This window comes from Lottia gigantea (genome assembly GCF_000327385.1).
Source record: "Lottia gigantea unplaced genomic scaffold LOTGIsca_1, whole genome shotgun sequence".
NCBI lineage: Eukaryota > Metazoa > Mollusca > Gastropoda > Lottiidae > Lottia > Lottia gigantea.
In genome coordinates this window covers 6,873,516-6,889,997 of record NW_008706746.1, presented here as the reverse complement: position 1 = coordinate 6,889,997, position 16,482 = coordinate 6,873,516, and the positions used below count along the sequence as shown (strand labels likewise).

At 32.3% G+C, this 16,482-nt stretch overlaps 3 protein-coding genes across 3 annotated transcripts; 2 read left to right on the top strand and 1 right to left on the bottom strand.

The window, feature by feature from the left end:
- Window positions 1-1,280: 1,280 nt before the first annotated feature.
- Window positions 1,281-8,077, bottom strand: LOTGIDRAFT_228083 (hypothetical protein). The gene is made up of 11 exons (XM_009045842.1): window positions 7,926-8,077; window positions 7,524-7,667; window positions 7,245-7,358; window positions 6,812-6,952; window positions 6,162-6,272; window positions 5,558-5,706; window positions 5,311-5,365; window positions 4,744-4,861; window positions 4,476-4,560; window positions 2,847-4,053; window positions 1,281-1,322 (listed from the first exon to the last, which is right to left on the bottom strand). The coding sequence occupies exons 1-10, from the start codon at window positions 7,951-7,953 to the stop codon at window positions 3,811-3,813; spliced, it is 1,188 nt and encodes a 395-aa protein (XP_009044090.1). The 5' UTR covers window positions 7,954-8,077; the 3' UTR covers window positions 1,281-1,322; window positions 2,847-3,810.
- Window positions 8,078-9,723: 1,646 nt separating this feature from the next.
- Window positions 9,724-9,879, top strand: LOTGIDRAFT_99835 (hypothetical protein; the record flags this gene model as incomplete). Its single annotated transcript, XM_009045841.1, has 1 exon — window positions 9,724-9,879. A coding segment is annotated over one exon (156 nt), but the record flags the coding sequence as incomplete, so codon positions are not given.
- A 5,256-nt stretch (window positions 9,880-15,135) lies between these two features.
- On the top strand, window positions 15,136-15,552 carry LOTGIDRAFT_88259 (hypothetical protein; the record flags this gene model as incomplete). Its single annotated transcript, XM_009045840.1, has 1 exon — window positions 15,136-15,552. A coding segment is annotated over one exon (417 nt), but the record flags the coding sequence as incomplete, so codon positions are not given.
- Window positions 15,553-16,482: the final 930 nt, after the last annotated feature.

The following is a 16,482-nucleotide window of genomic DNA, read 5'->3' as shown; positions in this document are numbered from 1 at the left end:
CTCGTTTTAATCTATCTGCCACCCTCTCAACTTACTGTCGAGCGACTCCCACCCAGCGAAGGCTTAGAGTCAGCAGTTCTTATTCGAGCACATGATACAAGTATTAGTATGAAATCATAACTTACTCCATTTAAAAAGGTTTCTCTTCTCACTCCAGGAGGATTAAAGTTTCTTGGTCCACCTCTAAAAAAAAATAATGTTTAATATTTAAAAATAGCTTGCCAGGCAAGGCCTTTGATAGCTTTGATTTTGAATGAAATATTTAGCAGTACAGTAACAATCACCAGTATGAAATATTCAACCTTCAGTCATACACATCTTTTGAACTCTTTAGGGCGATACTGAATAATATTGAGTATGAGTTATTGCCCTTGTTCTTGAAAACTGTTCAATTTTTAGCTCGTGAAAATTCCACCTTCAGTGCAGTACTGAATAATAAAACCAAGTTTTGTCAAAATCTGGCAAGAATCATGCCTTTTAGTGTTAAAGAGCTAAAATTTGAAAGCGTTTTCAAGAACATTGGCAATAACTGATACTAAATATTTTTTCGATTTTTTCTTATTTTCGATAGGGTTTATCCTTGGTTGATAACGAACACTCACACCAAGTTTCGTCAAAATATGAATATTATACATATGTTTATTTTGAAAATATAAAAGAAATTTGCAAATTTGTGTTCTGAACCCTAGTGCTAGGTTAATTTCAAATTGGTAATAGTAAATAAGTGCGAATAAAGGTTCGAACATGACACAGACATGATTCATTTCTAGGCTTATCGATAGTTCACCATACTTTGCCTATAAACCAATTAACCATAGCATAGCTTTTAATGCTAAGCGTTTCTGTAAATTTCCTGCTAGCAATATTAACTCACCTATCCATTCTTCTAAAACCACCACCTGTCAACAGACACACAAAAATTGTTAGAAATGCTTTTAAAAAGAGTGGCTTACGACAATGCATCATCTTAAATTTGAGTTCATATCAATCAGAATTTTACAGATCACCAGTTTACCTGCTTCTTTTTCCCATTTCTGGTTGAAGCTTAAGCAGCAATATTGCCTTACAATTATTTCCAATTCAAATGACAAGGTGCTTTTTCAACCTGCATTATGAACTATCTCTGCTCCATATCCTGTAGGTATTTTACACTGCATAATGTGAGAACAGAAGTCTAACCATAATGTGAACACCTGACCTAGGAAAAGGAACAAATTTTTATCTCTTGGAGTCAGAAGTGAAACCTACCATCTCTGTCAAAATCATTCCTCATTCGTTTACGAGGTCTATCATAAAAATCATCACGGCCACCAGGTCTGCGTCTGAAAAGGGGGAATTAGAAGATTAGGAATCTATAAAAGCTAAAAAAAAGACTCTTATCCCTCATGTATCAACGCTTTGTTATCTTTTCAATAGTGAAATAGTACGAGGAGAGAATTATACTCAAAGTCCAAATGACGACTAAATTCTATCGACTGTTCCTTTCTCCACTGCCTAGATAATGGTAAGGGTTAAAAGCTGACTTACAACTGTGTTACAAGAGCACTGACATAAGAAGTAACCCCACTGATAATAAAGCTCCTGTCGAGCTAAGAATGTGCTGGATATATACATCTGATAGTAGCCATTGTTTCTTTATTTTTCAATTTATAATTTAACACACACGCATAATAATCAACCATGACAATTTTATGTGATTTTTTTACCTTTTCATTGCTCCTATCTATTTATTGGACACTACTTTGTAATCTGAATGAGGGAGATGGGTTTGTAATTTGCATGCAAGACATTAGATTTGTTCACAAGCATGTTATTTGTTCTCTGTTTTGTCACTTTATATTTTTCACCACTTTGTAATTTGTTGGGACGACATTAGTTTGTATGTGGGACACTCGTTTGTAAATAGTATATGGGACACTCGTTTGTATATGGGACATTAGTTTACACATTTTTTAGGATTTCAGTTTGTAATTTGCATGTGGAACACTAGAATGTTATTTAAATGTGGAACACCAGAATGTTATTTGCATGTGGAACACTAGTTTGTAATTGGCATGTGGAACACTAGTTTGTAATTGGCATGTGGAACACTAGTTTGTATATGGAACACTAGTTTGTAATTGGCATGTGGAACACTAGTTTGTATATGGAACACTAGTTTGTAATTGGCATGTAAGACACTACATGGAACACTAGTTTGTAATTTGAATGTGGAACACTTGTTTGTATGTGAAACACTAGTTTGTATGTGGGACACTAGTTTGTATGTGGGATACTAGTTTGTAAATTTATTAGGATTTCAGTTTTTGTATGTGGGACACTAGTTTTTAAATTTGTTAGCGAAATATCAGTTTTTAAATTGCATGTAGCACACTTGTTTGTAATAGGCATATGGAATTATACACTGGACACTAGTTTGCAATTTTTTGTGCAAAATTAGTTTTTAATTAGCATGTGAGACAGTATTAGTTGATTGAACACTAGTTTTGTATGGATGTTGCACATTAGATTCTAATTATAATGTAGTTTGTATTTTGTATGTGGGAAACTAGTTTGTAATTTGTACGTGGGACACTAGTTTGTAATTTGTTGACTAGATTGTAATTTGTTGATTAGTTTGTAATTTGTTGACTTGTTTGTAATTTGTTGACTAGTTTGTAATTTTTGATGTCTGGTTTGTAATTTTTGATCTCTGGTTTGTAATTTGTTTAGATGCAATTAGCATAGAAGATATTAGTTTGTAATTTGTAAAAAATAACCTCAATTTAATTTCATACTTTGTAACTTATGTGATGCTTTTCCTAAGGCATTATGAAGGTATTTGCAAGATGAAAAGAAACACATACCAGTATAACAGGTTTTGTTCTGCATTCAACAGGAATAATCCTTTAAAGGCAGTCACACATTAACACAATAATAATCCCAAATCATGATTCAAGTCCCCAAATTATGTTCAGAGTAAAAACACTACCTGAACATTAGTCCCTTAAACACAATATAAAACCCTGCCACAAACCTCTGTCCAAAAGAACTATGTTTTAGTCCCTGAACTAGTTCAAATAATAATGAACTTTAGTCCTCTCTTAGATTTGCAAGTCCAAATGATATTTTAACACTTTTTATTCTTTTTAGTCCAAATTTGGAACTTTTAGATTTGCCGTTTTTGTGGTTTTAGTGAAAGTTCATTTCATATTCACATTAATGATAAGAAATCAGTTCATGATTTGTCGAGAATTTGGGAATAGTTCATGATTTTGTGTGGAATCGATTGACACTACTCCTGGGAAGCAAGTACTTTACATGATGGTTGGTGGACTGGCACAAATGTACGATTTTAGTCCAAAATTTGGCAAAATCTTCATTTGGCAATGGATTTGTTTGAAGTCCTGGATGGATGACTTAACTTCACAAAAGTCTATTTTTAGCTCGTTTCCATTTTGAAACATCACTATGGCAACACTTAGTGATATTTTCAAAGTTTTTTTAATGAATTTTAAACACTTGAACTCAATGTTGAGAGAATTAAGTCTGTTAAAAACTTGATTCTGGGCCTGAAACACCCTCGGAAAAATTATAATACAACCTGATAATCTGGACTATTTTAGTTTGGATGATCAAGTCTACATACTTACCACCATTTTAAAACTATGATTTTATAAGTTTCATTATGATTGGAAACCTTTGTGAACTTAAGTAATAAGTTTCATGAATGTTCATTGAACAAAACCTGGCCTTTCTTGAGGAAAGACAGTGGTTCATTTGATATTTGATTTTGAGATAATCAGCAAATATTAACCAAGAATTCTGACGCTAGGTCAATCCTCGTCCGTGAACATCAATTTCACCAAACACAGTAATAATTCCTAACCTATTAAATACTCCAGCTGATCCTCCCCCTCGACGGGTTGTTTGAAATTTTTCTCTCGTTTTCTCTGGGTGATGTACAGTACGTTTTCCAGATTTGACTATTTTCTTCGCGATGGCGATAAGATCTATATTATCATCGGCAGGAAACAAGCGACATAAAGTTTCTCCACATGTTGGTTCTATTTCCTGAAAAGTAGACAATGATCTGTGATAATGCAGTGATGAAAATGGGTGAATTAAAAACAAATATGGTGCAATCACACTACAGCAAGTCACTATCCAGTAGACAAACTAAGTAATAGTACAATAAGTGACCACACTTTGGGAGTTAAAATTAATGAACCTCTTCCTGAAATATTATGAAGATTGGGATGATTTCTGCCTGCAGCAGCAATTTGATTGGATTATACACTAGTGAAAACACAATCAGAGGTTTTTACCAGTAATTATAGGCACAAAGTATTGACTGTATTCACTAACTTACAAGATACAAGAAAAGTGCAATTATAAGTCAAGGTGTTAGGCCAGGTTCATAATATTGTGAAGATGTCCTAAAAATCAGTCAGAAAAGAGGAGTTTTGCTAAAAAATAAAAGCTAATCACATTACCTGTCCATCTCTTCCTATCTTGACAGGTAAATTATCATTCCATGGATTGTGAAGATGATTTACTTTAGTAAATGATAAATCATGTCTGAAAAATAACAATATCACTAATTCAACAACAAAAAAATGTATATGATACATGTAAGGCATCTAGGTCATGCACTTAGGTTTCAAGAAACAAGACAAAAGGAATAGGGTTTAAATTCCTTAGTAACAGGTGGAGGTTCTCTGACTATATATAAGACAATCCACAAGAATAAAAGCTACATACCTAGTAATCCAGTCTAATTTAAAGACACCGCTCAAGGCTCTAGCTGACATACCAGGTGGTAAAACCCAGCGTATTGGTGGATGATCTTTTGTAGCTTCTTCTGACACTCTAGCAAACCCTGGTTGTAGATAGAAGTTTTGTATTATGAAGAAAGTGAGCAAATGGTTATCTAATCAACTGGCAAGTCTTGAAATTACCTTACACCTACTGTTAGTCAGGTTGATTGCCAGGCAAACAAATCTAGCCCTACCTAGTTCTTCAGATTTATGAAGTATGAATGTTAAAACAGGCCTATCTGTGATGATACAACATCTGTATATCACATCTCAGAGGCTGAGTAGAGCCAGATTTGTAAAGCTAGTTGATTGTTGCCTTTACCCACAAACAAAATAACAGACAGCTATAGATAATAGAGCCAATGATGCATTCAAAAATATTTAAAAATAACATCATTTAATTGCATGGCTTACTTGTATTAAAGGAAGAGTTCAAATATAATTCTTTTTCTTATCATAATAAGTGACTTCATTGAGAGAATTGATATTTTATAATAAATCTTTTACCTACCTTGAAACCTTCCACTTTCTTTGACAGAAAATATCAGAATAACATTATCATATTCCTATAATATAGAGCAGATATACTATAATTAAACTACACCCAGTTTGGATTTTAGCGCAAAGTACATGTAACAAAGAACAACGATGACAGCTGATGTAAAGTAAACAGTAATGCGAAAAATCAGGTTTATGTCAACGAAAGCAATCACAATGTGAGTGCAAAACAAATTTTCAGGATTTGATTAGATACTCACCCTAAAAGCTTGATTCAGTCTGGCTTCATTTTGGGGTGGCGTTGACCACACCCCTTTAGCTTTAGCCAGGGCCACATTCTCATGATTATTACTCTTGATTAGAAAATAGCAGGCGTTTCGAAACACATACTTTATCTTAGATCTAGCTCCTACAATCAAAATATGTATTTTTATCAAATAGGCACACAAACTGAAAATAGGTTAGTTGTTTGAATTTCGCATAGCATGAAACTCTGAGTAACAACAAGATTCAAGTTTTGTTTTAATATTTCTATTTCATCATATCTGTTATACTAATCACTTGTGTATATGCATGAGAGCAGCTTCAAGGATTGTTTTCTTCTACTGATTATCTGTATCAATAATGAATCATACCACACACAATATGAACAACAGCATTGTGTTCTTAGAATAGCTACCAACAGTAAGCAATTCACTAACATGTAAACGACTGTCAGTCTTGCAGTAATTACAAACTATAGTTGTAATCAATGGACATCAAGATTCAGTTATCTTGATAAATTTCAAATAATATTTTGATAACTTTTCGTTTAACGTAGCTTAATTTTTATCACTGTGAGAAATATGATTATAAATTACATACGTCTAGAATCATCATCACTATGGTTACTAGTTTGATCCCACTGTATTGGTGAAATATCACGTTGATCAGACGATTTACGTTTTCTACGTCTTTTCTTTCCACCTTCATCATCTAGAGAAAGAAAGACATGTTAATATAAGAAATAGGGTTGTTAATTTTACTGTGCATGCAAGTCAGGTCAAATAAGTCAATAAGATGTCATTTTAATAAAAGATGTCTCTATTAGTACATTTATATATTCACTCTTAAAATGGACAACACAACTTAAAACACTAAAATATTCATTTGTGAACATGTTAAACAAATCCACCCTTCAGAGACAAATGAGCTCATTCAAACATATGATATAGATAGTAAAAGCAAATGTGAGGAAGATTCTAATAAATGACTGGAACACTATTTACACTTGATATTCATAACCAATAACATAAACAGTATCTAATACAAGACTACAAAATTATTTACAAGAATGGGAAAAAAATCTATAGAAACTAAATTTGCAATACACATACAAACACCAATTTCAATTGACTATCTATAGAACTCCACTTTTTCAATTTCTAAATCAAAAGCACAGACAAGACAGAGACACAAGACAAAGTTTTACGAACAAAAATTAAGATCTAATCTAACATCAAAATATAACATACTATCTGAACCTGAGAAGGAACTTTCAGCCTCGCTGCGTGTATCATATTCCATATTCTCTTGTACTGGTTTTATTTCATCTGTTTCATCAGCTGATAAACTCAGGTTTAATTTGTCATCCTCTTCTACCATCTTCTCTACACCTACAAATAGAAATTCATTTTATCATCAAAATCCAGTTAATTTCAATTCAATACCATAAATTATCACAAGACATTTTGGACCAATGACAACAAAGACCACTGTTTGTAAAATCTTAGAAAAATATATGACAGGTCAATGTTTCATGTTACTTGGTCGACAAAATTATTATTACTTGGTGTATATGCTAGACTAATAATATCCTATACCGGTACTTTGAATTCAATATCAAAACCTCTGAATAATTACAAATATTCATATCATTAGAGAGTAAGAAAGCTCCTATCTTCTCACCTTCAGGTTTTCTGATTTTCTTTTTATCTGGGCTAGGAGTATTTACTTCTGTTGATTTAACTGTCTTTTTAACAGGAGATTTGTTTATTTTTGTTGGAGTTTTAACTTTGATACCTGAAAAAAAATATTCTGAATGCTTAAAAGAAAGAAAACATCAATAAAGTCAGTGGTAAGAAGATCAGGTTCAATTGAGCAAAGATATTTCTGCATACCTGGGTCCGATTATGACAACTTAGGTACCGTAACGATTATTACATTAAAAATAAAAAATCAACCAACCTTTATCGTCTTTGACGTCAGTATTGAGGTCGTTTTCACCTTCCAATATAGCGTCTAATACATTAACAACAGCATCACTTGCAGTAGTGGTTAGTTCATCTTCACCAAGTATTGCATCCAGGACATTGATCACACTTTCAGAACCTACAATTTTTGACAAATGACAGAAATCAGAAAATTACTCTTTGGCTTTCTGGTCTTGACTTAAATTCAAAGCTTGCTGAAAATCTTATCGATACGATCTATGTTAATAGCCCAAATATTACAAGTAAAAAAAAAGATATTGTTCATTCAGAGAATAACAATTGTCTATTTAACAAATGTGAAAAGGATAGGCTACATTTTGATTGATTTTCAATTTTGAACAAATGAAAAAAAAAGTCAAAAATATAATTTTAGTACCTTTAGAGCCCTCACTTTCAATGTTCATTGCTTTTCATTCGGACCATTAAAGTCTCTGCATCGTCCTTCAAGAACCAAATTTACATTCACGTACAGAAAAACCATGAAATATAATTATTTTCAAACGGAATTCCCTTCTTCTCGTAATGAAAATCAAAATGGCGACGTCGTGGAGCGTTGATCTCGTTCTTTAACGCCAAATCTCGACATCTATCTGGTTATCCAGACGAAAATTGATATCATTTAATTTTGTGCTACCAAAAAGGACTGGTTGATTGCGCTATTATAAACAAAACGAAAGTAAACCAGAAGTATTCTTTAATTCATTTCACAAAATATACGCAATTCCTGCTGGGTATTGTCAATATTCAAGAATTTATATTTTTTCCTATCTTATTGTGAAAAGTAAGTATGGTCTGCCTCATTGATTTTGAGTGCTGATAGACATTTGTAAGAGGGAATCTATATTTTTGGAAACCTGCCTGTTCAAGCTATTGTACGTGTACTAGGCCTAGTAATCAATCAATCGAGCAAGCAAGGCAGTCGTGGTACTGAAAAGGCAACTAAAACTCCCCTATTTCAAATGAGCTCTTCCAATCATGCATACACAGCAGTGATGTTGATAGAAAGGATGCAAGTGAAGGAGTTCAATAGAAAGTTGAGGGGTGTCAACTGACACACTATCTAATCCAGCCTTGGCTGTAATTCACCCCATTCTTTTTTGTTTTATTCTTGCCTATTAACTCTGCTCATTTCAAGCCTTACATGCGATTTATTTTAAAATGGTCCGGTCCAGAAAGATCATTGATTGAAAAGAAATTTTTAAAATCTAAAATCCAGTCCATTTTGGTAGCAAAAAATTGAAAAATTTAATTTTTAGTGTAGATAAAGATAATTTTTGTTCAAAAAAGGGATTCCAGAGGCTAAGCTGTTAGCATATGTAATCTTGTGAAATATGGTTGTAGCCCTCTTTTTATTAGGAAAAGAGTAACTCTATGTTACAGATAAAAATAGTGATTGAATTAACCAATCAATCAGTAAGAAGTAATCTTTGAGCAGTGAAAAATGGAGATTGAAGAAGAACTAGAAGTTATAAAGTCTATTTACTGTCAACCAGGAGAAGTAGAAATTACTACAGGTACCAGTAGTCTTGACTTGCTAGTCTTAGTTTTGAAAGACATAAGGCATTTTTTTGCGAAATTGAACCCCATCAGAAGTAAATGGCATATAGGAACAGGGTCTTGCCTTTCAAAAAGGCTCATACATGTAATTGATTTTTGATGGTAATGAAGGATGTTTGGAAGAATCTAAAATTACTAATAAAGTGTGTTCCTTGTAGAATTCTAATTCTTACCACTCTGTGACAAATTTTTAACATAAAAGAATAAAAAATAAGGCTTGATATTCATTGTTTTTATAATCTAATTTTATTACAGATGCATGTAATGGTTATCATATATCTCTACATCTGACTCACAACATGTTATCTACCTTCGCTTTAGATGTCAACATTGTGGTTTCAAGCCAATACCCTAGTAGACCTCCTGAAGTCTCGCTGATCAGTCGTACTGTTTCTGTCCGTGACGTGAAATCACTGAAAGCCAAGGTTTCAAATTTGATTAAAGAGTCACTGAGCTTGCCCTGTGTAGTTGAAATCGTGACATTGATAAGTGAGGAATTTAATAATTTGGCGTCTGATTGTTCTGATATTTCCAAAGAAACTGAAGATTTCAATAATTTGACGCCTGATTTCTTCAGAATTCCCAAAGAAAAGGAAAATGTTGATTCACAGACTACAGTAGCTGTGTTACATCTAGATCATATGAGAGCCAAAACACAATATGTGAAACTAATAAAGAAATGGACGAATGAACTCAGTTTAAATGGTCGTCTTATCTTCTATAATAGATTGATATTGATAGTTTTAATTGGAGATTCTGAGGATATTAAGGTATATATTATTATTACTTACAGCCCTACTAGATCTGAACAAAGCGGCTGATGAGAAAAGCTGACTGCTTCTTTGATTGGTAGGTGTTGAATGCTGACACCTGACCAACTCTCAGAAGCACTAGCACTGTGGCGTCAGCATTTTTATCCCTTGATGATATTTTACTATATCCCAAGGAGATATTCCATTAGTTTAGAGCAAACAAGTCTGACTTTTTGATTTTTTAGAGGTAAATCCTCTGAACTTGCTGGTCACAGATCAGCAAACCTAATTTAAATATCCAAGAAGTTTAAATAGATTTAATCGTCAATCGGAAAGTATTATGTTAAGAATACCCTTGATGTTATAAAGATTTCAATGTTTTTAGGAGTACATCCATCGTAATAGAACTATCAATATTGATGTTGATTCTCGAGGTCAGAGTTGTAAAGAAAGGATGTTGTCTGTTTTATGTGAGGAAAAAAAGAATATCAGGTAAATTTAAGTCTTTTCTACCAATTGTACACAGGCACCTGTTTCTATCAATAGTCGACTCTATATTATAATATATAACTATTATAATAGAGAGAGTCGACTATTGATAGAAACAGATGCCTGTGTAATTGTACTAGAATTTAAGGGACATGTTCACCATCCATTTGATCAATCATACTTTAGTCTCAGAAACAGGAATTGTTCAGCCAAGCTTATCATTAATAATCTTCATAGCTGACCATCCGAAGACTATTTACATTTTCAAATACATAATCCAGCCCCAAAATGTGTTTTTTTGCCCTTTAACAGAGCAGAGCCTATAAATCCCTTGTAAGCATTACCTCTGTAAAACTGTCTAAAATGACGCAGCATTGACAAACCCAAATTTTCAATATAAAAAAAGTAAGTCACAGACTGGAATCTTAATTCCTGAAATGTGCTTGATTTTAGCTTTCAGTTTGTACATTGAAAAGTTAATCAATTATTTAGCTCCCTTTTGAAATTCCCCCAAGCATTTCAGAGCCTATATTGGCGTCACCCATGCTTTTATCTTGTTAGTTATAATGTCATGTTGATATTTTCAGTATGAATAATTTTGAGGTGATGAACTGTGAGAAAGAAGAAGATGTATTATCAATATTTACTGGGGGCTTACGAGATATCTATAATAACTATATAACATGTTTAACTGGATACGGCCTGAAATCATGAGAGGGTGAGTTATCTTTATTCTATTACTGTTTTCTCACATTCAGTTATTATTGATATGACTTCAATGGTACATGCTCTACTCAGGCATGACTGGCTATAATACAGCAGATCAACAGTACAACTTCATTTTCCATGACTGGCAAATTTTAGCATATCAAGAACCCTATTGATGTCCATTGACCAGTGTGTTAGACACATAGACCCTATCAGATCGTTTATTGACAATATAAATTGACATTAGAATGTAAACATGGTCGTGGAGTTGACAAGGGACATAATAAATTAATTAATAAAGTTTCTTATCATCCAGTCAGTTTATTAATAAATAACTTTGTTACTCACCAATCAGTTCTTATTATTAAAGTCATATTTCATTTTGTTTTGATCAGATTTTTCAAAATTGTTTTATCAGTTTAAATATCTTACACTGTCACTGTTGGAATCTAAGGTAAATTCAGAAGGTTTTCTTTCATAACACAATTAAATTTGTAGGTAAGATAATCATTTTTCTGAAATTTCGGAATTTGAAATGATAGTTAAAGGTGTATTAATGCAATGAATGGGCTCGTGAAGACAGACAACCCATGTAGTGTACAATGAGTAAAATTTTACAAGGATAGTGGCATGAGTCTTGAGTCAAGTGTAATTAAGCAATAGGGTAACAGTTTATTGCTTACATTTACGTTTTCAAGACATTATAATTTTGATACAAAGACTTTAGTATGAATTTAAGTAGGGCCTATTTCTTTATGTTTCAACATTTGGCACTACATACATGATTGTTTACATTGGAGACCTTCTATTAGATACAATGATGTCAAAAAATAACGACGTTATTGATTTAAATTACTACGCCTAATGTCTTGGTGATGAGGCAATGGCATTTATTGTGATATAAGCGCCACACAAATTTGCATCAGTCCAATGGACAAAACAATAGCTAATGGAAATATAGAGATGCGCAGACTGCATCGTATCAGGAATACGCGTTATGACATAGTCTTATTAACCCAAGAAGTATGACGAATGGGGGTGTGGTTTGGACACGATGCACAGACTGTAGCTCACCAGACCTTGGTTTATTGTCAGTATAACATTTAATTCTTACTCTGTTATTAAACTATCAGACAAAAATTTTAAGCTTGCTATGTAAATTGCACTTTAAAGGGGTATTCCGCTCTTTTGTAAAAAGCTTTCATTATAAAAAACATCGTAAAATATACCTGAAAATATTTCTAAGATATGGTATTTATATCTATGTATCTTCTTGATCAAATTAAATTTGTTTTAAAAGGACTAATTAAAAATGGAGAGTAATATTTGTTAATTAAGCAGATTGGCCTAATTTTGGTGTTTGGCTTTATAATGGCTCGTTATATTTAGTTGAAACCTTTAGAATGCGTAGGAGACTATATTTCTCTACAATTAGGCATTTATTTTACTTAAATCTGAATAGTATTTTTCTAATAGCTTCCAAAAAGGGATAACAAACTTAAAAGCCTTACGTATATTTTTAAGTATTTTTGGAATTTAAAAGTTTATGAAAACTTTCAGATACCTTAAAGGGCACATTTCTCTAGATTTTGGTGTATAATTTTCACCAATTTGAGCAAAAAAATTAGCGGAATGTCCCTTTAAGTGGTATTATAACTTGTTTTAAGCTTTATCACAGCATCAAAGATTATTTTTGAAAAAAATGCCTGAAGAATCTTCTGTGAATAGAGATAAATTCACCTCAATAGTTGTGACTTTGTTTACAGGTTGTCAGGCAAATAAAACAACCTGATTTTAACTAGTTTACATTACATAGATAAATACTTATAGAAATTCTCTTATCATAGACTCTATTAAATACAAACAAAAACTGTTATATATCTTCATAGAAATTCATTCTTTACATGTTCAATTTCAAAACATTAAAGCAAATATTTGAAAGGCATTCACGACTTTATTTGAAAAAGAGTTGACTTAAGTTGAGAAATTCTGCTAAAAAAGGGTCAACTTTAGATGAAAAAGGTTCACAAAAGTTGAAAAAGAATCTCTGTATGAGAATTGCTCAGTGATCTATTAAACTGATTGATTTTAGCTATTGATTATGATATAGTTATTAGGTGAATTATGAACTAGTTTTATGCTCAAATAGGTTAATAGTCAACAGTAAGGTCATATATCCAAATAAAAAAGTTATAAATTGAAATATAAAGGGACTATAAAGTCATAAATAATGGTATTACATGGAACAAGTGGTTTGAATTACCCCCCTGTTTATATTGGTGAACATACTCCTATACCATAAATAACATAGTCAAATTCTTTGCCGTAAAATTTTAGAATACTGTGAAAAACAGTCTTGTCCCTCTTTTATTTAGAAACCTTCATACATCAATTTGATTTTGTTTTTTGATTCTGAAAGTTTGTCAAATGTTGTCAATAGAAATATTCATTGAATTTTTAAACTATGTACACTCTAAAGTCCTGATTTTAATTTACTACAGCTCATCTTAAGCAGTCGGCATGTGTTTCAGATATCAAATACTTGTCAGGACTAGTCTGGAATTGGTATTTAACCAAGCAAATTGTTTCAGATATTAAATCGTCATCAGGACTTGTCTGGAATTGGTAAACTCTCAATGTAAGACTTGAAACTTATTGAACAGGTGAATGAAATCTACAATGAGAATATTCTGCAGTAGGACTACCCTACCATCTATTGGACCTGGGTTATAAAAACTAGATATAAAGACTTAAGTATTATTGTAATGAATATCAAGATTAGGACATATTCTCTGAACAGTTGGGAGAAATCTATCAAAAGAATATTCTGCAGTAGGACTCCCTACTCTAGCTATTTGAGCTGGGTTATATAAAGACTAAAGTAATTTTTTAATGAACTAGAAGTTCTTGAGTCAATAAACAATTTAACCCTCTATTCTTCAATTCACTTTATATTGTATTGGTGTTTAGTTTTCATAGGGGCTCACTTGTAATAGTAAAGGTGGATACCTCCAACTAGGGTTAATTAGACATTTCTTACTTTACTGTATGACAACAATATTAGCAGAATTGCACTTTGTCAATCATTTTTGACTTAATTGAAATATGAACTTACAAAATATTACTGTGAGTGTCAGATTGAGCTTTGTGTGATAAAATAATAAATTGGAAATAAGAATTTTATTTGTAATATTTCCATGCAATTCTGGCATCATTTCTAACACATATTTTACATGGTTCAGAATAAGGTCCAAACTGACATGGTCCTCTCTAACTTTGAAATTTCACAGACAAAATTTTAAGTTAAAATTCAAATCTAATTGGATAATAATAAAAAACAATTTTAGTGATTGACCTATCAGATGACTGGAACGCTAAAATCATCACAAGGAATCTTCCACATCATTTCATAGTTGTATCTTTGACATTGGAATATAGGGTTCAAAATTATAAAGATACTATCAGTGTCAGAATTATCTCAAAACTTCAACAAGATTGACTTCTAGCTTACACAGGTCAAATGTTACACTGAGGGGACTCCAACTTTAACAATACAAACAAATAGTAAGATAAGTAGACAACACTATTAGACATATTTTTTTCTAAAATAAGTCACTCTTGTAGTTTACTAGTAACAACATGGACGTAAGTGATTAATTTTTTTTTTGAAATTTTAACTTTTTTTCAGCAATATCAAATTGTCAATTAAACAATGTCATAAATGTGGACATTCTAAAAGATATGATCAGACGTCAAACTCAGACAATAAGTTAAGTTATGTCTGGTTGTACAGCTATGTTGTTATTTAGTGTAATTTTTGTTCATCTTGAATTAGTTTTGATGTCAAAATTTTGTAAAACAATTTGAAAAGGATTTGTTTATTATCTGCAGGTGAAAACAGCAATGATGGCAAGTTCTACTACCAGACCAAAATTAGACAGAACTATTCATACTGTTAAAGAAACAAAGGAACCAGAGGTTAAGCCGGTACCTAGTAGGAAAATCTCAACGTATGCCAATCTTAACCAGGCCTTTTTACGTCCTCGAGTGAGCTCCATAACTAAACGTGACAGAAAGATATCAGTGTCCAGTCGTGACCATGACAGGTACAGCACCAGTTCGCAAGAGAATTCTCATCGATCAGTAAAATTAGAAAATACTTATCAACTTGAACCAAGCGTTAAATTTCAGGAAGAGAAAATCGAAAGGATTATTCAAGATGTTTTAGAAAGTGAGCTTCACGATATGGAATACGACCCAACTACCTCGGCCAAGACATGTTTGAGTCTTAGTACTCTTATTAAAGAAAAGGTTAAAATGTTGAACATGAAACGATATAAGATTATTTGTTCCATTGTGATTACAGAACAAGCTAATCAGAGTTTAACGATGGCGTCAAGGTTTTGCTGGGACAAAGAACATGATAATTTTTCTAGTGCGACATACAGTCAGCCTAATTTACATGCAGTAGGAACTGTATTTGGTGTTTATTTAGATTAGTTACTATGGTAATATATTAAATTATATCATTTAAAAATCATGTTATGAATAGATTCAATAATTGTGATGTCTTGGCCTGTGCTTCCAAGGATCTGCCTGTAATTCCAACATTTATTCTGAACAGAATTCTAAAGGTCCCATATATAATTAATTGATTCAATGAAATGAATTGACGGTCCTCATTCTTTGATCCGTCAATAGTTGCTTCAATTATTTGCAATCAATGTCCCCCGTAATCGATCATTTTTCTCAAATGCGGCCTTAAGATTTAAGGGGGAAAAGACAATGTACGGTGTCTGGTAAGATGTATGGTGCAGGATTATCGATACAGTAGAAGAAAATAGAAGAAATGGCTTCTAGTGGCTATAGTGGAAAAAGTGCCCTTTTTGGAGAAACAAATTATAATAATTGATATTTTCAGTGACTTGTTGAGCGATTTATTTTGACAGATTGATACACATTTCCAATTTTATTAAAAATATTGAAATTCGTCTTTTTATAACAGGGATTTAGAACCCCGATTTATTGTCCCACATGACTGGTTGTTTTTCTCTGGGGTGGACCCAATTAAAATACATCATTTATAAACTCTAATTAGTCAATTTTATTGAAGTTATAACAACCAATCAGATAGCAGTAAATTATTCAGATATGACAATGGACCAACTCTATTAAGTTGAGAGACTTGACAATCTAGCCACAGATTTTAGTATTATGACTATATATTAGTGTCTACAAGGAAAATAAAGCCAGAACTTAACAACTTGCACAAAATATCATATAACCAAAATTTACTGTATAAAAATTTACAATGTGATTGTGGCATTTTTTTTTTTCAAAACTAGACTCAAGTCTAGGAAATTCAGTGAAGGCTTCAAACAGCTACTACTGATAATAGATTCAAAACAGTTGAAAATTGAACTGTAA

Coding starts and splice junctions, on each gene's coding strand:
- LOTGIDRAFT_228083 (XM_009045842.1), bottom strand. CDS start 7,953: ATGAACATTGAAAGTGAGGGCTCTAAAG. Junction 7,359..7,523: donor TGACGTCAAAGACGATAAAG/GTTGGTTGATTT, acceptor ATTTTTTTTCAG/GTATCAAAGTTAAAACTCCA. Junction 4,054..4,475: donor AGATAGGAAGAGATGGACAG/GTAATGTGATTA, acceptor TCTACTTTTCAG/GAAATAGAACCAACATGTGG.